The sequence below is a fragment of the Saimiri boliviensis genome, chromosome 17 (assembly GCF_048565385.1).
Source record: "Saimiri boliviensis isolate mSaiBol1 chromosome 17, mSaiBol1.pri, whole genome shotgun sequence".
Classification (NCBI taxonomy): domain Eukaryota; kingdom Metazoa; phylum Chordata; class Mammalia; order Primates; family Cebidae; genus Saimiri; species Saimiri boliviensis.
Genome location: NC_133465.1, coordinates 43,606,127 through 43,633,901, shown reverse-complemented (window position 1 = coordinate 43,633,901; position 27,775 = coordinate 43,606,127). Strand labels below are relative to the sequence as shown.

At 54.1% G+C, this 27,775-nt stretch overlaps 2 protein-coding genes across 15 annotated transcripts; both read right to left on the bottom strand.

The window, feature by feature from the left end:
- Nucleotides 1-1,976: 1,976 nt before the first annotated feature.
- Nucleotides 1,977-17,652, bottom strand: OSBPL7 (oxysterol binding protein like 7). 13 transcript variants are annotated; one of them, XR_012514651.1, is made up of 25 exons: nt 17,427-17,652; nt 17,211-17,315; nt 16,025-16,186; nt 15,792-15,917; nt 15,558-15,611; nt 14,206-14,319; nt 13,731-13,868; nt 13,494-13,611; nt 11,863-11,966; nt 11,382-11,474; nt 11,165-11,297; nt 10,993-11,087; nt 10,709-10,804; nt 9,818-9,955; nt 9,120-9,213; nt 8,177-8,424; nt 7,881-8,018; nt 5,395-5,458; nt 5,220-5,298; nt 3,947-4,091; nt 3,689-3,833; nt 3,477-3,621; nt 3,139-3,261; nt 2,167-3,002; nt 1,977-2,041 (listed from the first exon to the last, which is right to left on the bottom strand). XR_012514651.1 is itself a non-coding variant. In XM_010341831.3 (24 exons), the coding sequence occupies exons 3-24, from the start codon at nt 16,097-16,099 to the stop codon at nt 2,894-2,896; spliced, it is 2,574 nt and encodes an 857-aa protein (XP_010340133.1). In that variant the 5' UTR covers nt 16,100-16,186; nt 17,211-17,315; nt 17,427-17,652; the 3' UTR covers nt 1,977-2,893. The 13 variants fall into 13 exon arrangements, 9 of the variants coding, with proteins under 9 accessions (XP_010340133.1, XP_074244754.1, XP_074244755.1 ...); XR_012514650.1 differs by having other exon boundaries at nt 1,977-2,318; nt 2,823-3,002; XR_012514652.1 differs by having other exon boundaries at nt 1,977-2,269; nt 2,823-3,002.
- A 1,613-nt stretch (nt 17,653-19,265) lies between these two features.
- On the bottom strand, nt 19,266-27,708 carry MRPL10 (mitochondrial ribosomal protein L10). Of its 2 annotated transcripts, none has more exons than XM_003931212.4 (5): nt 27,619-27,708; nt 24,345-24,514; nt 22,521-22,685; nt 22,162-22,306; nt 19,266-20,283 (listed from the first exon to the last, which is right to left on the bottom strand). In XM_003931212.4, exons 1-5 carry the CDS (start codon nt 27,668-27,670, stop codon nt 20,030-20,032), a joined length of 786 nt encoding a protein of 261 aa, XP_003931261.2. In that variant the 5' UTR covers nt 27,671-27,708; the 3' UTR covers nt 19,266-20,029. The 2 variants fall into 2 exon arrangements, with proteins under 2 accessions (XP_003931261.2, XP_074244752.1); XM_074388651.1 differs by having other exon boundaries at nt 27,467-27,699.
- Between the last annotated feature and the right edge of the window lie 67 nt (nt 27,709-27,775).

The following is a 27,775-nucleotide window of genomic DNA, read 5'->3' as shown; positions in this document are numbered from 1 at the left end:
GTAGCTAGGATTACAGGCACCCCACCACCACACCCGGCCAATTTTTGTATTTTTAGTAGAGACGGAGTTTCACCATCTTGGCCAGGCTGGTCCTGAACTCCTGACCTCATGATCCACCCACCTTGACCTCCCAAAGTGCTAGGATTACAGGTATGAGCTACCACACCAAGCCTAAACTCCGGTTCTTAAAATGCGTGGCAATTTCTCATGGGCTGGTCCATCAGATGCTGTGGTGCTCTGAGGGGAAAGGGCCCAGAGAAGGGCAGTGCATGCTGTTTAAAAATATCCTGAATGTGTGTGGGCCTTGGCTTTTTTTGGAATGGGTTGAGGTTATTTCTGGCATGTGGTGTCAAGACAAGTGTATTCATTTTAACTTCAACACTTGCCGTAAATAAACTGGAAATGTGGACCACCGCTCCTCCGCAGGGGCTGAGGAGGAAGAAAAAGATGACAATGTGAAGGGCTGTCATAGCTCAGGGGTCACCTCTGTTCCTGCCACCCTGCCACCCCCTAAAGAAAGCATGACTTCCTCCTGGGACAGTAATCGGGCCAGAGCGGGACTGGGGTCTCTGTCGCTGCAGGCGGTGGGGTGGGAGTGGGGGTAAGGCGCTAAGAGAGAATGAATGAAATGAGAAGCCTGGGTTGCCTCACAGATCTTCTCCTTTAAGACACAAGAGAAGCCAAACAAAAGATAAAGCCTTTGAACAGAAGGGTAAGGCAACCTGACCAAGATCACACGTCTTCAGCATCAGAGCTGAGCCCAGGGGCAAGGGCGGTGGGGAGGAACTGTTGGCCTCCTCCCTCCCTTCCACCCTTGAACACTCGCTGATCCTGAGGGTGGAGGCGGGGCACTACACAGACCTGACTTAGGGTGCTGCGTGTCAGGGCCAGCACTCTGTGCCAGACAGGGAGCCAGGGGCCATGTGGTTTTCTACCAGTTGAAGAGTCTGGATTTTCCTCTAGGCACTGGGAAGCAGTGGATGTATTTTAAGCAGACATGAAGTGTCACATTTTCTCTTGAAATACCACCCCGGAGGCCAGCCACAGTGGCTCACGCCTGTAATCCCAACACTTTGGGAGGCTGAGGTGGGTGGATCAGCTGAGGTCAGGAGTTTGAGACCAGCCTGACCAACATGGAGAAACCCTGTCTCTACTAAAAATATAAAATTAGCTGGGCATAGTGAGCCGAGATCACATCATTGCACTCCAACCTGGTCAAGAAGAATGAAACTCCATCTTAAAAAAAAAGAAAAGAAAGAAATACCGCCCTGGAGGCCACCGCCAATAGTCCAGGCAAGCACTGATGAGGGCTCAGCCTAGCCAGTGCAATGGAGAGAAGAGGCCAGCGCAGAGAGACCCCTGGGATTGAAGTCACAGGATCAAGCAGGAGGGAAGATGAACTCGGCTTTTGGCTCAGGCTGGTGGTGGCTGTATTCAGTTCCTCAGGCTGCTGTAACAGTGCGCCACATATTGGGTGACTTACAACAACAGGAATGTATTCTGTCATAGCTGAGGCCAGGAGTCTGGAATCAAGGTGTCAGCAGGGTTGGCTCCTCCTTGAGGCTCAGTGGGAGAATCTCTCTCCGCCTCTCTCCAAGCTTCAGGCGGCTGCCAGCAGCCCTGGCACTCCCGGCTCGCAGACGCCTCACTCCCGTCTCTGCCTACGTCTCCACGTGGCCAACTCCCGTGTGTCTGTTTCACACGCTTGTCTTCCCTTGCGTACGTCTGTGTGCCCAAATTTCACTCTACTTATAAGGACACGAGCCACTGGAGTAGAGCCACCCCAATCCAATATGACCTCATTTTAACTTGATTATAGCTGCAAAGACATTATTTGCAACTAAGGTCACATGCGCATTCCTGAGGGCTAGAAACATTCCTTGGGGGACACAATTCATTTTACCCATGACACTGGCTGTGGGCCTTCCACTGACCTTGAGCACATGTGTTTTTCACTCAATGAATGGTCACAGGCCAAAGTCTGGGACAGTCTTTATTGGAGCTTGGAATGTCATAGCAATTCACCCTCATCAGAGGCAGACTGTGAGAAAGAGCAGCAATGTGGTGGACCCCCAGCAGGGGGAAGGCCGGGCTACATGAAGGAGCCCTGCTCGCCTGCAAGCAGGGCACAGGCGCACACGCACACACTCTCCTACGTGAACTTACACTCACACCTGCGCACTCGCTGCCGGTGGGTCGGAGGCCAGGTACCTCGGGCTGCTCCCCTCCTCATGGAGAGGCCTCCTCCACTCTGGGGGAATCCGCTGAGCTGAGACAGGAGGGAACCACTTGAGGATCAGGGATGAAGGATCTGGAAGCTGGAGGCATTTTGCAGTTAGGGAGAAGGGATCCAGGACAGGAGGGATGGCCAGGGACCAACCAAAAGGAGCTGGAGAAGGCCCTGCGGGGCCAGGGAAGGGGAAGCAGATGCTGGAGATGGGCAAGGGAAGGGGAGGGGAGAACATCTCCTCTCCTTCACTCACTGCAACCTCACTGCCGGGGACGCGCCCTGGGCACAGAAAGCCTGGGGAGCATCAAGAGGTCCCCTGCATCCTAGGAAGGCACTGAAATGGGGAACAGATCCTGGGAGCTGGAGTCTTCCCCAAGCACCCCAAAGGGGACAGGAAGGGAAATGGTGAAGCAGGAATGGTCTCACATGCTGATTGGGGCAAGGAGATTGGGGAAGATAGATTCTGCTTCTCACCCCAAACAGTGGGGTGCGGGGTGGGCTGAGATGCAGCCCCTCTGGCCAGCAGAGGGGAGAGAGGGCCAGGGCTGCCCCTTTGGTCTCAAGGGCAGTGAGGGGGGGAGCCTGGCCTCACCCATGTGTCCGTGGTAGGGGGAGGAGGCAGGAGTAGCGAGTAACCAGAGCCTCCTGCCCCCGGGGCCAGGGCTACCAGAGCACGGCCCCATCCATGTTCCCGTAGCCTGGCTCGGCCCGCAGCCTCCAGTAGGTATTGTTGGTCACCCACCATTCCTTCCCACTGCTGTCTGTTTGCCGCCTGGTGGGAGAAGGCGGTGGCAGTGAGGGTGAACATCTAGAAGGCAGGCTAGTGCCCTAAGGCACTGCCTCCCATGCCTGCCCTGCTCCAAGCAGGGCTAGGGGGAGACCCAGGGCAGAGGGCAAGGCCGAGGCACCTGAAGAAGCGAGCCTGGTGGACGATGTTGTTCTCCTCCATGACTTTGCGCCTGTCCCGCTGCAGCTGCTCGATCCTTCTCTTCTGGGCCTCAGCGGCCTGTATGTTCCCCTCCTCCAGGTACCTGAGGATCCAGATCGAACTCAGTGGAACTGCCCATCTGCAGGGGCCCCCAGTCCCAAGGCCGCTGTCCCTGCCCAGCTCTGTCCCCTAGACAAGCCCCATTTCTCTGAGGCCACTCAGTGAAGGAAGGACAAAGCCCCAGCTCTGTGGTCCTCGGAAACCCGTGAGGATGGAGTGAGCCAGGTGGTTCTAGGCCAGCACCCATGCGGCACTGACCTCTGGTCTGGCCGGAGCCTCGTGTCAGTGGAAGGCAGCGACCGTTTCAGCTCTGCTGTCAGCTCATTCAGTTCCAGGGCAAACTGGGTGAAGCCGAAGTTTCGCTCATGGTCAGGGGGCATTGAGTCTGGGGGAAGGCAAGGGGCTGGGGCAGGTGAACCGGGCCTGAGCCGCTCCAGCCTCACCCAGCCCTCTGTGACCCCTCCACTTACTGGGTTTCCAGATGCACTGGCCGCCCGGTGTGGGTCCCCGGTACAGCCCCTCGTGCCACTTCCCAAAGAGTCGGTGGAGGACACGGCCGCTCCGACTGAGCACAGCACCCTGCACCTCGTGGACATTGGAACTCCAGTACTTGGCCTGGGACAGGGAACACAAGGTTTAGAGAGGTGTTCCCTCCCCCTTAGCCAGGGTGACCTCCAGAGGCCGAGGCTGCCAGGGGTGGATGGGGAGGGTCAGGCTGGCATGTGCACCTTGCAGAAGGTGATCTTGCAGTGGCAGGAGCTGTCCTGTGTGTTTCGGATGAGCACCTCCCCATAGTGCTCGATCCAGCGCTGGCCGCTCAGGACGTTGTGAATGCAGGACGTCACCTTGTTCCACTCAAAGTGGTCCCCAAACCTGAGAAAAACAAAGTATGGAAGGGCAGCTGGCTGGCCTCGAGAACAAGTGAGTTAGGGGCCTCCTGTCTTGCTGGAGCACGTCACATGGGTGTGACAAGAACCCTGGGGTCCTGGCTCAGTTCTGCAGTGAAGGATGACTTCTATTCACAAGGCAGAACAGCCTTGACAGAACGTGGTCAATGAACACGTCTCCACTCATCTAGAAAGCTCCCGAGTGCCTAAGCAATGGGGTTGAAAACACACAAAGTGTCCTGCCCTTGGGCGCCAGGGACCCTGGGTACATTCACATCCATTATCCTGCTTAAGCCTCACCCCTCAGGTGTTGCTTCTTACTGTCCTGCCACAGGCAAGCAGGCTCAAGGCTCTGAGGTGTCAAGTCTTCTTGCCGCTTGCATCGCTTTTTTTTTTTTGAGACAAAGTCTTGCTCTGGGAGTCTCGCTGTATTGCCCAGGCAGGCAGGAGTGCAGTGCAGTGGCGCAATCTCAGCTCACCACTACCTCCACCTCCCACGTTGAAGCAATTCTCCTGCCTTAGCCTCCCCAGTAGCTGGGACTGCAGGCTGGCACCACCACTACTTAGGCTGGCTAATGTGCATCACTACGGAATGGCAGAACTCCCAGCTTCCAACTCCAGAATCCAGGATCTCTCCCATAACACCCAAACCATTCTCAATACCCTTTTTCTTTCTGCCTTCAGCCCCCTGCCTGTAAAATTAGCTAGATGAGAGTTTTTCAAATTTTGTCGGTGACCCATAAGTCCTAAGATCAATTTAGGTTTCTGTGTGCGTGTATGTGTACGCGTTGGCTTGAAGATTCAAAGGCATTTCTGACTGTGAGTCATGGTCCAAAAAGTGTGAAAGCCGCTGAGTCAGATGACCTCAATAGGCCCTTCCAGCTCTACGATGTTCTAAGGCTTTTCATCTTTCTCTATTGCTAACAGCTGTAAATATAGGTGCAAAACCTACAGACACTCACCCCACTGCAAGCAGCTGCAGGCCAGACCTTCCTATCCCGTCCTTATCCTGTCCCTAAGCCCATGCCCCCTCCAGCCTGAAGGACCGCCTGTCCCTTCAGCCTGAGGGACCGCCTGTGGCTGGGCCTGGCTGCTGAGAGCCTGAGAATCCTACCTGGGCAGGCTGACGTTGACTGTCCCCACAGGCACAATCTCCAGGGATTTGCCCCAGAACTTGTTCTTCCACTTCATGTCTGGCATTGAGTTGGGAGGGAGAGAGAACAATGGAGATAAGGCCCGAGAGCACTCTCTTGGCCCAGGGCCACCCCGCCCTGCTCTCCACTCCTCACCTTGCCAGAAGGTGAAGTTCTCAGACTCCGCATGGCAGGCCGAGATAGGGGGGTGGTGGGAGACCTTGGAATGCAAAGAAGTTCTCTTGAGGCTGCCCCCTAGCACCATCAGGGCACCCCAAAGTGCCTTATTCCCACCCCCAGTTCCCCTGAGTACCACAAGACCAGTTAGTTCCAGGTCTCTTGTCCCTGTCACCCTTGGCCACCTCCCAAATCCATCATCCTCTTACTCCCATGAGGCTCCTGTGCTCTCCCTTCTCCCTCCCTCTTTCTCAGGAGCTCCCCTGGCTGGCCCTGTCTATGGCACCCTCCAGAATCCCTGCTCAAGCCTGAAAAGCTCCCTGCGACATTGACAGGTGGGGCCTCATTGACCCCATGCGCTGCCTGAAACCCAGCCCTGGCTGACTGCCCTCCCACACCATCTCCCCCACCCACCCCAAAGCTGATCATCAGCCTGCAACCTCCACCACATACTCTTAGAAACACTTGTCCTTGTCCCCACTTGGAATGGCTCCACGTCTGGAGCCTTCAGCTCTGACATCTGACAGCCTGTCTGCCTGCCTCGCCTCTCTCCATTCCTTGTCACCCACAGCTCCAGCCAAGATGCCCAGGTCCCTGACTGCACTACTCTCCCAGTCTGTCATCCCCATAATGCCCCTCACAGCTCTCTCACCTGATACCCTCAATTACCTACCCCACTTGCCAGAAATGCCAGCTCCGGCCTCCTCTGTGCACCCCTGACTCTGACTTTGCTACCAAAACACAGACATGACCCACATCCACACTAAGAAACTGCTAATTTTACAGTGTTCTATATCTGGGCCCGGACACCCCCATCAAACCCGCTCTGAGGATCTAGACACAAGCCAGGCCCTTTAAACCTCATTCGCCTCCCACAGTCCGCAGGAGAACAGAGCTGGGTCAGGGAGGAGGTTCGTGCTGTTCAGCCTGCTCCCCGCGATGCCCCCCAGGCTCCCACCTCCTCCTCATCCTTCTGCACCTCGGTCTTTCCTTCTTTATTTCTCTTTCTCTCTGAATATAAAGATTTTCTGTTTCTTCCACCTTAAAAAATAGCAAACCTTTCTTTTCTAGACACACACATCTTTGTTCACATATGCGTAAAACATTTCTGGGAGGCATCCCAAAAGCTGGTAGCAGTAGTCCCTTCAGAGTGTGGGGATGAGACGAAGGCTTATTTTTTGTTGTACGCATGAGTGTACTGTGTGAATCTTCACCATGTTTTCAAAAACACCTCAAATCCAAACAAACAAACACACAAACAAACTGCCTTGACCTTTATTCCCCACCAGCTGCCATCTTCTCTCTCCCCTGTCCCACGTGGTAAAATTTTTGTGAAAATAGTCTGCATTTTTCTCTGTTTTGTTCATAACCTACCCTCTGCACCCACTGTAATCCAGTCTCTGTCCCCACCTTGTCTTGGAAACCTTCCTCATGCAGGAAGCCAGTGGCACCCCCCAGGTCCCAGGGACTTATGTTCCTGCCCCTTTGGGGCTCCCCAGCACTCCTGCCTGCCCTCCTCCCTAGACACAGTGGGCAATCCTCCCGTGGGCAGTCCTCCTGTGACGTCCTCCTCCCTCTAAGCTGGCCACTCCTCGACCTGTTAGCGCCACCTGGTGCTCTAGGAGGAGCTCCAGGCCAGCGACTCCGGAGCTCCTGAACATCTCCGGTGGAAGTCAAGCCACTTAGACGGTGTGCGCTCACACACACACTCTCCACCTCGCTAACTGGCGCCGCCATGCACTCACTGAATCCCCCAGACCAAGCCACGCAGACTTCTCCCTCTCATCGACAACCTCCCCATCCCCTACACATGATAGTACCCTGCTGAGCACCAGGCCCTGTCAGGGGCGGTGCATAAACAGCTCTTGAACTAAACACACCGCAGCCTAAGCGCAGGGCTGAATCAGCTCTACGGAGATGGCAAGACAGACCCCGTCGGCTTACCCCAGCCAGGCACATGCCACCCAAGTGTGCTTTGCACACTGTGACTCTGAGCACCCATTCCAGCCTCAAATCCTCCATTGTGCCAATGCCTACAGGATTTTAAAACGCTCATACAAAAGCCCCAAGCCTCCTTCCCTTCACTGGCAGGGCTCCTCAGGGTCTGGCCCACCTTGTCTTCCAGCCCCATCTCTATCCTTCCCAAGCCTGCTCCATGCATTCCTCTACACCATTTGGAAGGAACATCCCATTCTCCCCAGCCCGTGGACTCCCAGCTCTCTCCAATTCATCCTCCAGTTCATCCGAGCCCAAGATTGGCCCCTAGAGCATGAGCCCCAGGCAGAACTCCTGGGATCCCATGGCTGGACTCAGAATGGGCCAGGAGCACCACAGAGCCTGGCACAGAGCCGACTGCCCACACTCCTCTCCCAGACCCTGGTCCCTCTGCCCCAGCTCTGGTCCCAAAGTTCAGTCCCTTCTGGCCCCAGCTACCCAAGGCCAGCCCTCTGCTCCTGAGGCCACACCTGCTCGCTGATGAAGCGGAAGCCTCGGTCAGGCCGTTCACACTCGTAGGTCTCCCCCAGGACGGGGTTGAAGGGCTTGCAGCCGGCTCGGTGGTATGTGGAGGAGTAGGCTGAGACAGCAAAGGCTGCGATGTACACCTGTGGCGGGCAAGGCAGGTGCAGGGCCCTGAGGATGGGGCCGCCACCCCAAGCAACCAAGGTACGGGATCTCAGGGTAGAACTTCAGCAGCAAGGAATAGCCCGGCTAGGGTTTTCTGGGAGAAAGGGCCCCGGGGAGGAGGAAGGAGAGAAGGTACCATGCGCTCGCAGGGGTCAGCGATGCGGCTGGCCTGGTCCAGGAGGCTGCTGTACTCCAGCTCCTCGCAGAGCCGCTGCAGCGTGTTGAGTGGCTCATTGAGCTGCACAGGCATGGACACCTTGGACAGGTCTTTGCCGATGTTGTTGCGCAGAATGTTCCACAGGCTCACGTCAGCCCCAGGCCCACTGGCCGCAGGCAGGCAGCGACGGCGGGGTGGCCCCATGGGTCTTCCTGGAACACACCCCACTGGGGCCCGCCCTGCCACGTCACTCTCCATCTGGGCACCAGGCACCCCGGACACAGCAGGCCCGCAGCCTAGTCCAGGGCCGAGCTGCCTCCAAGCCCCTGGGGCACTCATAGTTGTCCTCGCCCCCCAGCCCGAGTCTTGACTCACAGCAGGGCAGGACCACTGGGCTCTAACTGCTGACGACAGTCCCAGGACTGAGCTGCCCGGCAGGGCTGGGAGCCATGCAAAGGTACAGAGGGATCCCACTGCCGGAAACCCTGCAGCCCAGGAGCCCCTCCCAACTCCGCACCCTTGTCTTTTGTCCTCTTTCTAAACACGGAAACAGACGTTAGAGTGCAGATTATCCAGCCCAACTTATAGACGAGGAAATAGGCTCTGAGAAGTAAAATGACAGGTCCAGAGCCACACTGATAACAGCAGCAAAGTGGGATCTCTCGCCTCCCTCCAAGGCCCTAGGCGAGCCTGCTGCTATGGAGGCCAGCCCCAAGGCCTGAGCCTGGCCCACCCCACAAAGCTGCTCCTGGAACATTTTCCGGTTCATGACCTGGCCTTCCTCAGCTCCTGGGGTCAGCATCCAAAGATACTAGACTGTCAGTGACCACAAAGGATGGCCTTTGCATGGGCCCAGGCTATGGACAAACCCTGTTTTTCCACCCGCCTCCCACCCCTCCCTGCCTGCCGACCCAGCTGGCACCTTTCTGACAGCGCTCAGCTCCCCTGAGATCCAGCACCTCCTCAGACAGGCTAGTGGTGATTTCACTGGTGCACGACTCCTCCTCTTCTGAGCCCTGGGCCAGGATAGATGACAGGCCGGGCAGACTGGGCCTCCCCTTGGGCAGCTGGGCAGTGCCCAGGGCCTGGCAAGAATCTGCCCAGCTAGCCCTTTGGTGGGAAGGGGAAGATAATGTACTGGGGGAGCTCTGAGCCCTAGGACATTGCCCCAGGAGGCCTGGCATCACATCACAGAGCGTGCCCAGCCACCTCGGGAAGGGGAGGGCCCGGCGCTGCAGCTGGTGGGAGGGACACAGAGTCTTGGCGGGACACAGAGAGAAGGGAAAGTGAGGACTGCTGAGATTCAGGGTCTGAGAAGAGGGATCAAGGGAGCGCTAAAGCTGAGACAGAGGCATGAAGATGACTGAGGCTGTGACTGAGGCAGTAGCTTCAGGAGAACCCAGTGGGGATGAACACGTCAAACTCCTCTAGAAGAGTCCTCAGCAGAGACTTCTGAGCAGGACCACACAACCCAACACATCTGGACATATTCCCAGAGACAGCAGCTGAGGTGAGAAGGGGCTGAGGACTCTAGGGCCTCTAGTCTCTGTGGACCCCACCCTTCTGTTCCTGAGGTCCCCCCCCCCCCCCGAACCACAGCCAGCTTCCCTCCTCCCTCACCTCATTCTCAGAAGAGCTGGCGGAGAGGAGAACCTCACAGGCATCGAAGAACTCCGTGTGGGAATCAGCAAGGGACAGGATGCTGCTCTGTGACAGCTGCGGGGTGAGCTCGCGCCCCTTCATGTACAGAGCTTCTTGCTGTGGGAGCAGCCAGATGGAGGTCAGGCCCCGGGGCCAAGCCGGGGGATCAGGCAGGGCACCCCTTGCCTGACAGTTCCCTTGAGAGGGAGGCGTAAACAGACACTTTTGCTGTCTGAGTCAGACACTGAACAGAAGAGGCAGCGGGGAGCGAGCAGGACACGAAGGCGTAGTGGAACGAGCCCCGGCCTGGAAGTGAGGGGTGCAGGCTCCAGGATAACTGCTTACACTGCCTGCCCCTGCCCCTGAGCTCCACTCCAAGCCCTTTGTGTGCACTAACCCACTCAACCCTGATACCCACCCAGTGAGGTAGGCGTAATTATCTCCCCCACTTTGCAGACTGGGACACAGGCTCAGGATCACAAAGCCGGCAGGCAGCGGAGCCAGATTCGAACCCACGGAACGCAGCCTCCGAGTCTGTGCTCAGAGCCTGAGTCCCAGTTCAGCCAGTCTACAATGGCAGGAGCCGGAGCCCATCCATTAGATCCTTTGAGCCTCAGCTTTCTCATCTCGAGGGTGAGAATCACCGCATCAGAGGACTTGGAATTAAAAGTGAAAGCACCCTGCACACCGATTGCTACACAATGATTGAGATGGGGCTGCCACCGACCTTACGGGAAAGACAATGGAGCCAGGATTTGTGGGCTCTCTTTGGGACTAACAATCAACCACGCCCACTGCCCGGGGCCTTTGCTTCTTCTGGGAGAGAAGGCACAGGAGAATGGGCCCCCACAACCCACCCTGGCTCCGCACCTCCTCAGGGTTGAGGGAGCTGAAAGAGTCTGCTGTGGTGTCGGAGGAGGTGGACAGTGAGTGGAGGCGCCGCTGGCTAGTGGGGACCTCGGAGACCTGCAGGGAGACGGTAAGGGACACGGTGCCAAGAGGATGAGGCCCTCCCCACCTTGCTGCCTCATCTCTGCAGAGACTCGCCCTGCCAACCCCCTACCCTGACCCAGATCTGCAATCGGACCCAAGGCTGGCAATCCTCAGCTTCAAGCCCTATACTCCCACCAACCGCCCTGTCCCCCAGGCCTCACCCCCATCCTTGACAACTCTGAGCCCTGGTGCATGTCCCTTAGTCGGTCCCGTTCAGTGGTAAGGGCGGCCAGGACGCTGCTGAGGGAGCTGTGCACTGTGGGGGCGGGGCAGACCGTCAGAGCCCCACTCCCTCCTGCCCACCCCCCATCAGCCCCTCCCAGCATCACTTACCCTTCTGAGCCAGGGCCCAGAAGCTGCGCTGAAGGTGGGCGTAGTCTGTGGGTGGCAGCCCACGGGTGCCCGAGGAGTCCCGAGACTCCAAGTAGCGAGACAGGTTGGGAACAGAGCCGTGGAGACGACCAACCTGTAGATGAAGGAGAAGGGCTGATGGGGCCAGCCGCCTCAGAGCATCCTGCCCCAGTTATGAGAGGTCCACGCCCCACCTCACCCGTCCAATGGTGTCATCCTTGGCAAAACTCTGGGTGCACCACATGCGGCTGGTCCGTTTCCCCTTCTTGGGTCTTTCGGTTGTCACTGAGGCCTGGCAAGTCAAAGTGGGGGCAATTTTACTCACAGGGTGGGGAAAAGGAGCAGTAACCATCACAACCTGGGAGAGGCAGATGGCCTCCTGAGCCACGGAGGTGGGCGCAAATCACCCAGCATAGAGAGTACAGCCACCCAGGCAAGGTGACAGGGACAACTGATATCCCAGTGGAAGATGATGGCCACCCTGGCAGAGGCATGGGCATGGAGGAAGGAGCAGAGACAACCTTGACATGGTTTGGACATGGGGCAGGGGTAGGGAGGAAACCAGGTGATGTGTGGCTCTCCAGGAAACTGCAGCAATGTGGGAGGAAGAGGACCCATCCTGGGGAAGTGATGGGATCAGGGGCCCTGGGCAGGACCCTGTGTGTCCCTCTGGATCTTACCTGGTGTGTGGGGATAACAGGGGCTGAAGGGATTCGGTGCAGGGACTCCAGGCTCTGGAGGAGCCTGTGTAGTTCCTGGAGCTTCCCCTGACACTCAGAGAGCTCTGGGGGGAGGAAGAACAAAGACATCACTTTCTTTCTTTCTTTCTTTTTGAGATGGAGTTTTCACTCTTGTTGCCCAGGCTGGAGTGGAATAGCACTATCTCAGCTCACCACGACCTCCGCCTCCCGGGTTTAAGTGATCCTCCAGCCTCAGGCTCCCAGCCTCCCAAGTAGCTGGGATTACAGGTGTGAGCCACCACAACCAGCTATTTTTTTTTTTTTTTTTTTTTTTTGAGACGGAGTTTTGCTCTTGTTACCCAGGCTGGAGTGCAATGGCGCGATCTCGGCTCACCGCAACCTCCGCCTCCTGGGTTCAGGCAATTCTCCTGCCTCAGCCTCCTGAGTAGCTGGGATTACAGGCACACGCCACCATGCCCAGCTAATTTTTTTGTATTTTTAGTAGAGACGGGGTTTCACCATGTTGACCAGGATGGTCTCGATCTCTCGACCTCGTGATCCACCCGCCTCGGCCTCCCAAAGTGCTGGGATTACAGGCTTGAGCCACCATGCCCGGCCACTTTTTTTTTTTTGAGACAGAGTCTTGCGCTGTTGCCCAAGCTGTAGTGCAATGGCATGATCTCAATTCACTGAAACCTCTGCCTCCTGGGCTCATGTGATTCTCCTCCCTCAGCCTCCCAGCAGCTGGGATTACAGGCATACACTGCAACACCTAGCTAATTTTTTTTTTTTTTTTTTTTGGTATTTTTAGTAGAGATGGGGTTTCACTATGTTGGCCTAGCTGGTCTTGAACTCCTGACCTCATGATCTGCCTGCCTTGGTCTCCAAAAGTGCTAGGATTACAGGTATGAGCCACTGCACCTGGGCTTGTATTTTTAGTAGAAACAGGATTTCATCATGTTGGTCAGGCTGGTCTCGAACTTCTGATCTCAGGTGATCCACCTGCCTCAGTCTCCCAAAATGCTGGGATTACAGGTGAGCTGAGCCTCAAGGACATGTCTCTCCCAACATTGACTTCATGGAGATCCTGACACTGCTCCCGTTCCCTGCTCAAGTGCTCAGGTCCCTATCCCTGTTAGTGTGGTGTCCCCTGATTTCCCGGGAGGGCCTGAAGCCCAATTTCTACTCTGTCTCTAGACCATGCCTCACCTCTGCTGCCTTTGCACAAGCTGGGGTGCGCTCACCTTTTCTCTCTACTTGGTTTACATTTCTCCCTCCAGGCCAACCTCACAGCTCCCTACTGCAGGAACTGGATTCTAGAGCACACCCCTTCCCTGGCACTAATCCTCAGGCCCCTGCCCTGTGTGGGCATTCAGTATCTGCTTTGTCACAACTCCTGTCCCTGCATCCACGTCATCTATGTGCCCAGACAGACTCTTACTCCTCTGTAAGACTGGGACTCCCCAGGACAGGGCCCAAGTAGACTGGATCTCCTTGTATCAGAGGCTGCCTCATTATACTGGGGCTCCCTGAGATGGGGATGGGGGTACCATTTTCCCCTCCTGCTAATGCTAACTCGACTTGCCAGCTCCGGCCCTACCCTTTGGGCTGCTGTGCCAAGGGCCCCTCACCATGAGAGCAGCGGTCCAGCCCGTCACTGTCCCTCAGCCAGGAAGACACCTTCTCTCTCGGTCCAAGCCCAGGTAGGGCTGAGGCACTAGCTGCTGTTGGAAGCTGGGCACCAGGAACCTGTGGGGTGAGCCCAGGGTCAGGAAGGAGGGTGCCCACCTCCCTGGGTCTCACAGTTCCCCACTGGCCCTGCCCCTACATTGCCATGTTACTTGCTCCCACCCCAGGGTCCACCTTACCTTCCGGTGAGTGGTACTGGGCAGTGTGCTACGGGGCATGTCCAGTCGGTGGGCCAGGCGGTGGGCACGCAGCTGGGCCACCCAGCTCTGGAATAGGTCCTGGGATTTGATCTGCAGAAGTGATGGAGCAGGCGAGGGCTATCGGAAGGGAGGAACCCCTTTGCAAGAGCAAGAAGTCAGGGCTCTGTCCCCAACCAGGGTCTCTTCCTACAGAGCCCAGTTTGTGCAAAGCTCACTTGCAGGGAGACAGAGTGTCAGGTGCCCACGTGTCTGAGCCCTTAGCTCTGTGCCTGTCCATGCAACAACCAAGAAGTACAGGTCTGCCCTTGGCTGTTTTTACAGGATGGAAACTTACTTCTTGTCAAACTCAGAGACAGACCCTGAGCTCCACAAACCCTCAGTCCCCGCCCCTGTGTGTTCCAGTGCCTTTGCCAGGCTGGGGGCCAAGACACGCCCTGCCTCCCAGGGATATCACCTTGAGGTGGTAGATGTTATCTTCAGTGTCAAGGTCAATGCGTTGGGCCTTTTTGTTGATGGACATGACCGACAGCCGGACATCGATGGAGCCATGAAGCTTCCCCTTGGTGATCTGGGGAGGAAGCATTGGTCGGGGGACAGGGAACCTGTTTTAGGCTCCCAGAGCCATAGAGCCACCATCTCCCTCAAGCCATTCTAGGCTCAAGGGCCAGGTGGCAGGTTCACTTTCATGTCTAAGTCACACTATCAGTAGAGACTTGTCAGTCATCCTCCCATGTATAGAACACTCCGCTATGTCAAGTCACATCTTGAGATCTAAGAAGTCACAGATTGGGCCAGGCATGATGGCTCATGCCTGTAATCTCAGCACTTTGGGAGGCCGAGGTGGGTGGATCACCTAAGGTCAGGAGTTTAAGACTGGCCTGACCAACATGGAGAAACCCCATCTTTACTAAAAATACAAAATTAGGCCAGGCGCAGTGGCTCACGCCTGTAATCTCAGCACTTTGGGAGGCCAAGACAGGTAGATCACCTTTGAGACCAGCCTGGAGAAACCCTGTCTCTACTAAAAATACAAAATTAGCTAGGTATGGCGGCACATGCCTATAATCCCAGCTACTTGGGAGGCTGAGGCAGGAGAATCACTTGAACCTGGGACCTGGAGGTTGCAGTGAGCTGAGATCACGGCATTGCACTCCAGCCTGGGCAACAAGAGTGAAACTCTGTCTCAAAAAAAAAAAAAAATTACAAAATACAAACTTAGAAATTAGCTGGGCATGGTGGTGCATGCCTGTAATCCCAGCTACTCAGGAGGCTGATGCAGGAGAATCACTTGAACCTGGGAGGGGGAGGTTGCGGTGGGCTGAGATTACACCATTGCACTCCAGCCTGGGCAACAAAAGCAAAACTCCATCTCAAAAAAAAAAAAAAAAAAAGTCACAGATCAAGAAAAACGATTCCCATCCTCAGGGATCTGCAGGGTTGTGGAAGGCAACACCCTCTGGGAGAGATCCTGGGCGCCCAGGCCTTCAGTTCCTTGTTCCCAGATTGAGAATGGGACCAGGATGAGGGTGGTAAAGCCCCTCTTGGGCACTTATTCTGCCCTGTCCAGAGAGCCTTGTGTGTTTGACCTCCCTTAGCATGACAGCTCTGCCTCTAGGGGATGGTACTCTCTGACTAGAGAGGAGGAAGCCACAGCCCAGGGACGTAACTTGCCCAAGATCACACATTCAGTGAGTGGTGGACCTGGGATTCGGATCCTGCTCTGGTTGATTCCAGATACCCCGTGCCTGCCCGGGGCATGCTAGGGCCAGACTCCTCCCACAACCCCGAGCCACTGCCCAGACTCACATCTTGCCGGGTTGTTGCATAGTGAAGAATCCCGTCCTCGAGCACAAAGTATCTCTTTGATGTTGCCCAGGAGTGACAGGACCAGGGAGGCCGAGAGGAAGGACATGAGGGAGAACCACACAGATCGGCTTTTCTTTCCCTTCTCATCATGCAAACACCATTGTACTGCCCGGCAGCTGCCCCCATTCCCACCTGCCGCCACGTCTGGCCCCTCCCTCTGCCTGCGCACCCTACCTTGTGCCAGCCCTTCAGAGGCCACTTCCTCTTCTTGAGCAGGTGGCCCTCCTGCCTCTCAGGCATGACACCCTCTGTCCCCAGCCTGCCCTGAGGCTCCTCCACCACCTCCCACAGCTCAGAGGCCTGCAGTGCAGGACAGAGGGAGGAGAGCACTGGTGAGACGTCAGCCTCAGCCCCTCCCGGTCTGGTTCAAGCTTGGCCCACCCACCGCCGCTTTCCCACTCTCTGACCTGCTGAGCACTGCTGGGCTTTGTGGACTGAGCGCTCTCAGGCAGGAAGGGAGAGCCCCTGTCTTGGAAGTCCATGGAGAAGGGAGAGGCTACTCCCTGCTGAGGACGAAGAGCAGGGAACAGGGTGGAAGGGGAAGGATGTCACCTGGTCCTGACAGGGTCCTTGAAGCAAGAGAAAGACCCCCCTTAATGCAGACCTGCTATCACCTTCCCCACCTCCAACCCCTCCCGCACCCTCAGAGATAAGGGCTCCCAACACACCCTCTGCTCACCTGCCACGCCTCTCCCAACTCTGCCCCTCAGCCCCAACCCCACCCATTTTCACCCGATATGGATATTGCCCTGAGAGGTGAACTAGCACACAGCAGACGGGCAGGTGCCCAGGGAAACAAGACATATGCCCAGCCTCGCCTTGGGCACATACTCTGGGGCTCCAGGAAACATTCAGGGCTTTCTTTGGAGGCTTCCCTGGGAGTGCTCAGAGGTGAAGCAAGGGAGTGACAGAAGAGACTCCAAGAAGAAACAGAGGAGTTCAGAGACTGGACAAGTGAGACCTCCTGAATCCAGCTGCCTCGCCCTCAGTACCCCTCCACCCTGCCACCATGGCTCAGAGGCTTCTCTCCCACGATCCCCTTGCAGAAAATGCCCCAGCCTCCCACCGATTGGTCTCCATATTCTTTAGTGTTTGGAGAAACTGAGGCCTGAGATAGCCCCGACTTTCCCATGTCTCCTCCCACCAAACATGCCCCTACGATGCCCTCTTTGGACCCTCAGTGCCCACTAAAGCCTCACCAACCCATCTACCATTCCAGTCCTTGGGGCTCTGAGAAGTGCCACCCACCCCGAGAGGGCAGGACACTGGGCTAACGAAGACACTGCACAAGAGAAGAGGGGGCCCAGGACATGCCCAGGTCTGCACAGGTCCTGCAGCAGTGCCCACAGGCACCCTTGGCACCGGCCCTGGCTATCCTGGCTCCTGCGGGAGATCAATAATGCATGAGGCTCTGCGTGTGTGAGACGGGGGAGGGGACTGAGGGGCGAGGCTGGCTGAGGTTGGGGAAGCAGCCCAGATCTTCTAATGGAGCTAGCAAGCACCTGAGGAACTTAAGCCAAGAGGGGACAGGGATGTGGTAGGAACAAGTGCCCAGGAGGTCAGGGCAGAGGGACCTTGCTGCAAGAGGCTGACCTGGGAGGAAACTCCTGCATTCAGCCATTGAAAGTTCCCAAACTCTTCCGGTGTTCAGGTGTCTCTGCGCCCTTCTCCCGGCTCTGTGGGGATCCTGGCCCCTCACTGCTTGTGGGTGGAGGGGGAGGCTCTATCAGCAGGAAGGTGAGGGGTCTAGGCGAGCCTGGTGGGTGCCCCTCTCCACCTCCATTCCCACCATCTCGGAAGCAGACCCACCAGCTTCAGGTGGGAGGAAGCTCTTCTCCGGGAATGTCAGCTGCTGCCACGCAGTCCCCTTACCCCAGGGTCCATGGACGCCAGTGCTCCTTGGCCCTCACGCCGCTCTGCTTCTGAGTCACCGGCTCCGAGTCACCGGCTCCCTCCTCACGGAGCTGAGCAGTGGCAGCAGTTGCTGCAGGAACCAGGAAGGAAGGAAACGTCGGAGCCTCCCCTCTAGCCGGATCTCCCCACCTCCCTCTCTCCCCTGTCCCCTCCTCCCGCCAAGCTCCGGGCAGCCGCTCAGCTCTGCCCCCCTGCTCCCCGGAGGACTCAGGGCTAAGCAGACTGCCCTAGCATGGTTGTGGCTTGGGAGTGGGGGCACAGTCCCCACTGGGCATTGTTCCAGATAGATGAGAGGACTGGGAAACTGCTGGCTGTATGCCAATGGTGGTAAAGGATTTATTCAGACTTGCATGGCAATGACCCTGTTAGTGCCCAAGGCCAATTCCTAACTAACCCTCCCACCCCCATCTCTCGTTTTACATCTGAAAATAGACTGCAAAATTGGGAGCCAGCAAAAGTATCAGGTTGACGGTGGAGGGACAGATGCCCCCTCCGGGACCGTAAGAGAGTGCCAACAGCACAGTCAGCAGGGCCAGTCAAGTCAGGAGAGGAACAGCCAGTAGTCCCCACACTGAGGCTTTTCATTGGGGGTGATTTCCCACCAGGTCAGGCCCCACGGGGATCTGAAAACGCCTGTGCGGTCGATGACACCCCACAGCCTGCAGTGTCTGATCAGGAGCAGGCCTGGGGCAGTCACAGCTGCTGTTAAAAGTGAGCTGTAACCCTGGTCCCTTCACTTCCCTCTGCCCTTCTGCTGGAGTACTGTGCCCAGCTGCTCAATTCTAATAAAAAATCGGTTCTTAACAAAGATCTAAAATTCATTCAAATGAATGTGGCACAGACCTACAGCTTTAAGCACAGCAAAGTGTTCTGGAAAAAAGTAGGTGGAGCCTCAGGTGAGGGACGAGATTCAAGTTTCTTCTCCGACCCCGAAAGTGACATAGGCCACTTATTCCCTCCACTTCATCCTCACTGGGCTTGGTTTGTTTCAGGGTCTCACGTTATCTTTTGGGGACACCCGCTGTCTTGGCTCTATTCAAAGCCTCAGCACTGCCCTAGCCACCCCAGGAGGAAGGCGTTGTTAGCACCTGGCAGGGTTCTGGGAGGGACAAAGCTGCTAAGGAGCACTGGGCAGCACTGGCCAGACAAGCTCTGGCATCTAGGAGCCTCAAGGGCCTTTTAAGCCGCTTGCCAGTGATTGAACATCCCTGGGCATACAGCACAGGGAGAGGCACTGTGGGAAACCGGTCCTGGCCCAGGCCACAAAAAAGCTGCTGCAGATCATCCCTGCCAGACAGTGCCTGTCCAAGACTAAGGAAGTGGTGGCATTGCTTCAAGTCCAAGAAGGAATGTTGAATAGCTGGGTCACCCCTGCATCCACCCAGAATGTGCTCCAATCAAGGACGACGGTGTGCTTCGAGTTAAGCATCCTATCATCCTTTTTAGTAACTTCTGGTTCACCAAGACTTGCATGAGGCCTCCTACTCTAGAGCCCTCAGAATTCACAGAGAATCCTAGTTTCCCACAGCTTTTGTTCAGAACCATCAGACTTGCAGCTAGTAGGCACAGCTGTCAGCTGCCTTTAACAGGGCAAGCATGCACGGGATGCCACTGTGGCAACAGGTACAGGGGAAGAGGATTTTCCTAGGAAGGGAGGTGACAGTGAGGAAAGTCAGAGGACAGAGAAGCCCCTGAGAATCAGTCTATAAGAACGACAACTGTGGAAACCACAAAACAGAGGAAGTAGAATGCATTTCATTTGAGCATAAAGCAGTGCTTCCAAACTTTCCACAGCATGGCACACTCCCACGGGCAGAGAACATCCAAGCACACCAGGATGGAAGACGGGATCCACTTCTGGGTAACCTGAGGAGGAAGCTCCAGTGTAAAAATTCAGGATGCAGTCTTCAGAGCAGAGAGGGCCTGGTTCAAGTTCCTGTTCTGCCCCTTACTAAATGCATGACCTTGTGTAAGCTACTTAATTTCTCTGTTCCTTCTCTGTGAAATGGGTACCATGTTGTCAGGAGTTCAGGAACTAATACATGTACAGTGTTCAGCACGGAGCCTGGCACACAGCAGGCTCTCACCAGGTGCCATCCTCAACATGACTGCTTGGTTGAGCTACTGTGGCAGTGGCAAGTTGTGATCCAAGAGGGTGGGCTCAGGAGCCCATGCAGCAAGGGGCAGTGACCAAGGAGGCAGGGGTAATAGCCTTCTCCTTTCAGCATCTCTGCCTTGGACCTGGAGAATGGAGAGAGACTTTGCTCCTATCAGGTCTCAAGTTGGGAAAACTAAGGACAAAGCCAGTGACTAACAGCCTCCATTTGAAATGGAATCCTCCGCATCTCAGAGTGGCCTATACTTGACAATATCATTGTTAGCGAAACCCAAATGACAAATGCACTCCCTCACCCCAAGTTCTTCCACATCTCCCATGGAGGACAGCACAGCCAATAGGGCAGAGTGTATTTAAGGGCAGGGCTGGCTAAACAGGCTGGCTACGAGTCCGGAACACGGTCAGGAGGATCTGGCTTCCCATTGGCTGACACAACAGAATCCTCGCGTTGCTGTCTGATGTACTGGTCCAACAGGGTGGTCAGCTGGAGGGGCTGGTGCTGCAGCAGGGAGTGGGTCTGGGCCGTGATGCAGGTGAGGCCTCCTACAAGCTCCCCCTGCACCAGGGGCAAGCTGGGGAGCTTGGAATAGTTGATAAAGCCCTCCCTGCTGAGGATGGTGTCATCGATGCAGCCACCTGGAAGAAAACAGGATCAGCTGGGTTCCTTGCAGATGCCTTTCTTCTCTGAAACAACATTCTGACTCTAGGAACTTGCTTTCCATTGCCCTTGTCAAAATCCTGCCTTCCCCAGGACCTGGGTTCCACCGTGCCCCATGCCACTCCCACTCTCTTGGGATCGATCCCGACTTCCTCACTCTTCCCTCGGAAAACTCTTAATGTATCCACCTGGCCCTGACTCCCATTTAGTGTTTCCTAAACTTCCCTGTAAATAAGAATTAGGCAGCCAGGTGCAGTGGCTCATGCCTGTAATCCCAGTACTTTGGGAGGCTGAGGCAGGTGGATCACCTGAGGTAAGGAGTTCAAGACAAGCCTGGCCAACATGGCAAACACCATCTCTACTAAAAACACAAGAATTAGCCAGGAATGGTGACAGGCACCTGTAATCACAGCTACTCAGAAGGCTGAGGCAGGAGAATCCCTTGAACCCGGGAGGAAGGGCTCAAGTGAGCCGAGATCGTGCCATTGTACTCCAGCCTGAGTGACACAAACGAAACTCCATCTCAAAAAAAAAAAAAAAAAAAAAAAAAAAAAATCAGGCTGGGCACAGTGGCTAACACCTAAAATATCCAACACTTCTGGAGGCCAAGGCAGGAGAATTGCTTGAGCCTAGCAGTTCAAGACCAGCCTGGGTAACATGGTGAAATCCCACCTCCACAAAAAATACAAAAATTAGCCGGGCATGGTGGAATGTGCCTATAGTCCCAGCTACTCAGGAAGTTAGGGTGGGAGGATGGATTAAGCCAAGGAAGTCCAGGCTGTTGTGAGCCATGACCGGTCCACTGCACTCTATCATGGGCAATGAGAGTGAGACCCTGAATCATGGAATGGAAGGAAGAAATCGGAGCTATTGTTTAACAGGTGTAGTTTCAGTTTTAGAAGATGAAACGTTCTAGAGATGGATAAAATTCTAGAGGTTGTATAGCATCATGAATGTACTTAATGCTGAACCATACACTTAAAATGGTTAAGATGGTAAATTTTATGTTACGTGTATTTTACAATTAAAAAGTTGAATAAATATCATGGAGTGTGGAGGGGGTATTAAAATCAGATTTGCCAGGCGTGGTGGCTCACGCCTATAATCCCAGCACTTTGGGAGGCTGAGGCAGGAGGATCACCTGAGGTCAGGAGTTCAAAATCAGCCTGGCCAACATGGTGAAACCCCATCTCTACTACAAGTAAAAAAAAAAAATTAGCTGGGCATAGTGGCAGGCACCTGTAATCTCAGCTACTCAGGAGGCTGAGGCAAGAGAATTGCTTGAACCCAGGAGTCAGAGATTGCAGTGAACCCAGATTGCACCACTGCACTCCATTCTGGGCGATAGAGTGAGACTCTCAAAAAAGTAGTAATAATAATCAGATTCCTATCCCACCCCCTCCCCTACAGAGCCCTATGAAATCTTGATTTCCAGGGGACACATGCACTATTCTCTATCCCTTAAGTAAGTCAGCATCAGGGCAGTCTGGGAAACACTGGTCACTTGCCCTCAGTACTCTTGACTTGGGCTGTTTTAAATATTGTCATCTGTGTGGGTTTCAGCATCTGCTACCCCACTGTTAGACTCAATGTATTTGAATTTTCTCCCCCTGTTCCATGTCTGCCTTCCCTAGTCTTCTCTCCAGTGCAGAAGTGACCTGGGGTAATGACACAACACAGATGTCTGAATGACAGCCCTCAATAAACGTGCTGTTGACTCAGGCCCCATCCATGAAAGGATGTTCTCTCCAAGAATGTCCACGGTTTTACCAAGACAAGCCTAGCAGATGGCGGCAGGCTGCCGCAGCACCTGCCCCTCTTCACCCCACCCCTAACTGGCAGGGTTGCTTGCTCACCTAGCAGTGGCAGGAATGGCACAGTCCTTAAGATCCGTACCATCTCCTTGACCTTAGGCTCTTCACTGACCAGCAGCATGTTGTGCCCCACAAAAAGGGGCAGCAGATTTTGGTACTTGGAATCCTCCAGGAAAGGCCTCAGGACCTGGGACAGCATAAAAAAATGGCTTATCAGGGACAAGTGGAAGGAAGAGCCACCACGTGGGTCATGGGCCACATTAGGCTGAGGGTACAACCCAAGGGTGGCTCACAGAGGGGAAGAGTAAGAAGTATCATAACTGGGGAACAGATGGTGAGGTCTGAGTCTGGTGGGGATTGGGGGAACATACGCAACCCATGACAAGGGGCCCACTCCCTACCTGGTTGGGGAAGACCTTCACTAGGATCTTGTGTTTCCGCAGCCGGTGTCGCATAAGAAGCTTGTCCTCTGCGCTCAGAGCCACATTCTGGCAGACAGCTATCATTCGGTTGTTCTGGAAAACTGCTGCTATCTCCCGGCGGATTAGCCTGATGAGGCCTGTCTCCTGATGTTAGAAAGCGATGCCCAAGGGTTTGTCAGCTGTCACTTCTCCTGTCAACCTTGCTCCCTCTGTGGTAGGTTCTAGGGCTTCCAGTGATCCCCAAATGTGCAAAAGATCAGGGAACAAGTAGGATAATTGGGACCCCGACTCTAAGAGACATGTAACATCTCCCACTCCTCTAGCCTTTCACTTTCATTAGATATTCGCAGTCTTTAGCAGTGTTTTCCAAACCTGAGAACGCTCAGTTCCACTCCCCCGAAAATAGGTCTGCAGTCTGCCCCAGTCAACAGTGCTGACAATAATATTGTCAAAATTACTTCAATTATCAATCTGACACTATACTCACGTTGAATTATTTTACCAATCATAAATATAACTGTTGGCCGGGCACGGTGGCTCACGCCTGTAATCCCAGCACTTTGGGAGGCCAAGGCGGGTGGATCACGAGGTCGAGAGATCGAGACCATCCTGGTCAACATGGTGAAACCCCGTCTCTACTAAAAATACAAAAAATTAGCTGGGCATGGTGGCTCGTGCCTGTAATCCCAGCTACTCAGGAGGCTGAGGCAGGAGAATTGCCTGAACCCAGGAGGCGGAGGTTGCGGTGAGCCGAGATAGCGCCATTGCACTCCAGCCTGGGTAACAAGAGCAAAACTCCGTCTCAAAAAAAAAATAAAAATAAAAATAAAAAATAAATAAATATAACTGTTGTGCAGTGTTAGTTTAAAATTGAGACATTTGGCTGGCACAGTGGCTCATGCCTGTAATCTCAGCACTTTGGGAGGCCAAGGCGGGTGGATTGCTTGAGGCCAGGAGTTCAAGACCAGCCTGGCCAACATAGTGAAACCCTGTCTCTACTAAAAATACAAAAAATTAGCTGGGCATGGTAGTACGCGTTTATAATCCCAGTTACTCAGGAGCCTAAGGCAGGAGAATTGCTTAAACCCAGAAGGCAGAGGTTGTGGTGAGCTGAGAACGTGTCACTGCATACCACCTTGGGTAACAAAATGAGACACTGTCTCACACACACACACACACACACACACACACACAAAAAAAAAAAAAAAAAAAAAAAAAAAAGATAGGAGAGATACTCTCCCCAACTGCACCTGCTAGGGTAGCTCTCACATCCACATTTTTTTTTTTTTTTTTTTTTCTGAGAAGGAGTTTCGCTCTCGTTACCCAGGCTGGAGTGCAATGGCGCGATCTCGGCTCACTGCAACCTCCGCCTCCTGGGCTCAGGTAATTCTCCTGCCTCGGCCTCCTGAGTAGCTGGGATTACAAGCACGCGCCACCATGCCCAGCTAATGTTTTGAATTTTTAGTAGAGACGGGGTTTCACCATGTTGACCAGGATGGTCTCGATCTCTTGACCTCGTGATCCGCCCGCCTCGGCCTCCCAAAGTGCTGGGATTACAGGCGTGAGCCACCGCACCCGGCCCACATCCACATTTTTGAAGACAAGAAGGAAATTCAGGAGGCCCATCCAATCCAGAGCCCAATATAGAATCAAGTGCAGATTTCATCTTAAAGTATCTAGATCAGGCAAAGTGAAATAACCATGTGACAACGACTGAGAGTCGTACCTCACTATGGCCAGAGACAAGATTACTTTCATCCACCATCCCACCACCAAGTGACATGTACCCAAACTCCTACTTACTTCCTGTGGGGGGCTGGGAGGAGATGGCAGGCATCTTGGGTTGACGGCTGGTTTCGGAGGGATATATTCAGTCACAGCCATCAGCTTCTGTCGCTGAAAGTGCATCACACGACGGTGGCGGGTAACAGCCTTGGAGCCACAGCGGACAGTCTGGAGGGTAGGCAGCCGACCTGGGAGGGTATATAGCAGCATCCTTAGATGCAATCTCTTGGAGGCCCTAGTTTATCCTAGATAGAGAAAAAACACTCCCTAGCAAAGAAAACCACAGCTCACAGAGCTAGACTCAACACAACAGTGGGACAAGGAATTGTCTGCCAAAAATTCTCAATTTCCAAAGCTTCTCTTCTCTCAGTAAGTGACCTGTGGTCAATTACTTAATACCTTGAGGCTCCCATTTCTCCAGCTCTTCTTTTTTTTCTCACCAGGCTGGAGTGCAGTGGCATGATCTCAACTCACTGTAACCTCTGCCTCCTGGGTTCAAGCGATTCTTCTGTCTCAGTCTCCCAAATAGCTGGGTTTATAGGCACGTGCCACCATGACCAGCTAATTTTTGGACGGGGTTTCTCCGTGTTGACCAGGCTGGTCTCAAACCCTAGACCTCAAGTGATCTGTCCACCTGGGCCTCTCAAAGCACTGGGATTACAGGTGTGAGCCACTGCATCCAGCCTCTGGCTCTTCTTAATGTGCAGAAATGCAAGAAAAAAATGAGAACAAAGGAGAAAATATTTTGAACACATTAAGAAAAGAGGTGACCGGGCGCAGTGGCTGACACCTGTAATCCCAAGACTTTGGGAGGCCGAGGCGGGTGGGATCACTTGAGGTCAGGAGTTTGAGACCAGCCTGGCCAACATGATGAAACCCCATCTCAACTAAAGATACAAAAATTAAGGCCGGGCGAGGTGGCTCAAGCCTGTAATCCCAGCACTTTGGGAGGCTGAGGCGGGTGGATCACGAGGTCAAGAGATCAAGACCATCCTGGTAAACATGGTGAAACTCCGTCTCTACTAAAAATACAAAAAAATTAGCTGGGCATGGTGGCACGTGCCTGTAATCCCAGCTACTCAGGAGGCTGAGGCAGGAGAATTGCCTGAACCCAGGAGGCGGAGGTTGCGGTGAGCCGAGATCGCACCATTGCACTCCAGCCTGGGTAACAAGAGTGAAACTCCGTCTCAAAAAAAAAAAAAAAAGATACAAAAATTAGCCGGGCATGATGGCGTGTGTCTGTAATCCAAGCTACTCAGGAGGCTGAGGCAGAAGAATCGCTTGAGCTTGAGAGGCGGAGGTTGCAGTGAGCCAAAATCGCACCACTGCACTCCAGCGTGGGTGACAGAGCAAGACTCTCAAAAAAAGAAAAAAAGAAATATAAATTCTCAGGCGCTGACTAGACCTACTGAATCAGCAGCTCTGGGGTGGAGCCTAACTCTAGGGTGGAGCCTAAAAAATAGTGTGCTGTTTGTTTGTTTTGTTTTGTAGAGACCAGGTTTCACTGTTACCAAGGTTGGTCACAAATGGTGACTTAACAAGCCCTCCTGGTGATGCTGACGCATGCTAAAGTTTGAAAACCACTGCTCTAACTACTACTGTGACATCCTCTCCTATGATTCAAAGAGGAGAAAAAAAGTTACGCCATCCTCACAGCTCAGACAAGTTTCTCTTTCCTCCTCTCTTCCTGTTTACAGGCAATGCTATACAGCACTCCACAGTAAACAAGGCACTTAAAAGCCCTGAGCCAAAGTGACCCCTTCATCCTCAACACAAGGCCAAGACTAGAACTTCCCACTATCAGCCATTCCCAAGGCTGAGATGTGACCTCAGAAAATGGTCCAGATAGAAGGCAGCTCTAACAATCAGAGGGTATGGATATTTGCTGGATTAAGAGGTCTTATTGCCAGCAGCTACAAAACCTGTTAAGACTGTAGGCAGGCTAGGGACATGGATGAACCTGGAAACCATCATTCTGAGCAAACTGTCACAAGAGCAGAAAATCAAACACCACATGTTCTCACTTATAGGCGGGTGTTGAACAATGAGAACACATGGACATGGGGAGGGGAGCACTACACACTGGGGTCCGTTGGGTGGAAATGGGGGAGAGACGGGGGGTGGGGAGGTGGGGAAAGATAGCATGGGGAGAAATGACAGATATAGGTGAGGGGAAGGAAGGCAGCAAATCACACTGCATGTGTGTACCTATGCAACAATCTTGCATGTTCTTCACATGTACCCCAAAACCTAAAATGCAATTAAAAAAAAAAAAAGACTGTAGGCAGGCTTTGAAATCAAATGAAGCTGGATTTTTATTTTATTTTATTTTTAGACAGAGTCTCACTCTGTCACCCAGGCTGGAGTGCAGTGGTGCGATCTCGGCTCACTGCAACCTCTGTTTTCCAGTTGTAAGCGATTCTCATGCCTCAGCCTCCCCAGTAGCTGGGCCTACAGGTGTGCATCACCACGCCCGGCTCATTTTTGTATTTTGAGTAGAGGTAGGGTTTCACCATGTTGGTCACGCTGGTCTCAAACTCCTGACCTCAGGTGATCTGCCCGCCTCAGCCTCCCAAAATGCTGGGATTACAGGCGTGAGCCACTGCGCTCAGCGGAAACTGGATTTTAATCTCTCTTCCGCCACTTAATAGCTGTGACCTTGGCCACCCAACTGGTCTGAACTCCAGTTGCTACGTCTATAAAGAGATGGGAATGTCTTTCTCACAGGGTGCTTTAGATTTAAATGATTTAAACGATTTAAATGAGCGAACACATATAAAAACAGTTATCACAGTGCCTGGACTATATTAAGTGTTCAAATCTACTCATTAAACAAATATTTATTACCCACCTACTAACATCAAGCACCTCCATCTTAACGTCTCAGCCTAAATGTCACCTGCTGACTATGCTGAATGAACACGGTCCTGCCCTTAAGGAGTTTAATAGAGGAAACAAGCAACTAAACGAATGCAAAATTAGATTGCAATGCGGCTAAGGAGTCAAGAGAAGGCTTGAGAAGGTGACACTTAGGATGAGACATTAAGATGGGGGCATAATGCAAAGGTCTGGGCGAGGAGTGGTCCAAGCAAAAGAAACCCTGGAGACTGGCAACAGCTGGACGTTGTTGCGGTGATTACCAGAGTCTGGAGCACAAGGAACTGGATGGGGTAAGGAGGCCAGCGATCCAGCTGGGGTCAGAGATTATGGGAAGAATCAGTAGTAGAAGAGGGCAGATGAGGCCTAGAGAGCGCCGGCAAGACACGCCATGAGGACCTGAGTCACTCCTTACCCGCCTGGGGCAGGAGACCCCCTCGCAGCATCCCCGCCACGGCCGCGGCCATATCCACCGGAAGAATGGACGGAAGCCGAGCGGAGACGGAAAGAGCCAAGGATTGTGGGGTGGCGAACCCTGGGGCCGGAAGCAGTGGGCTTACCCGCCGGCTACG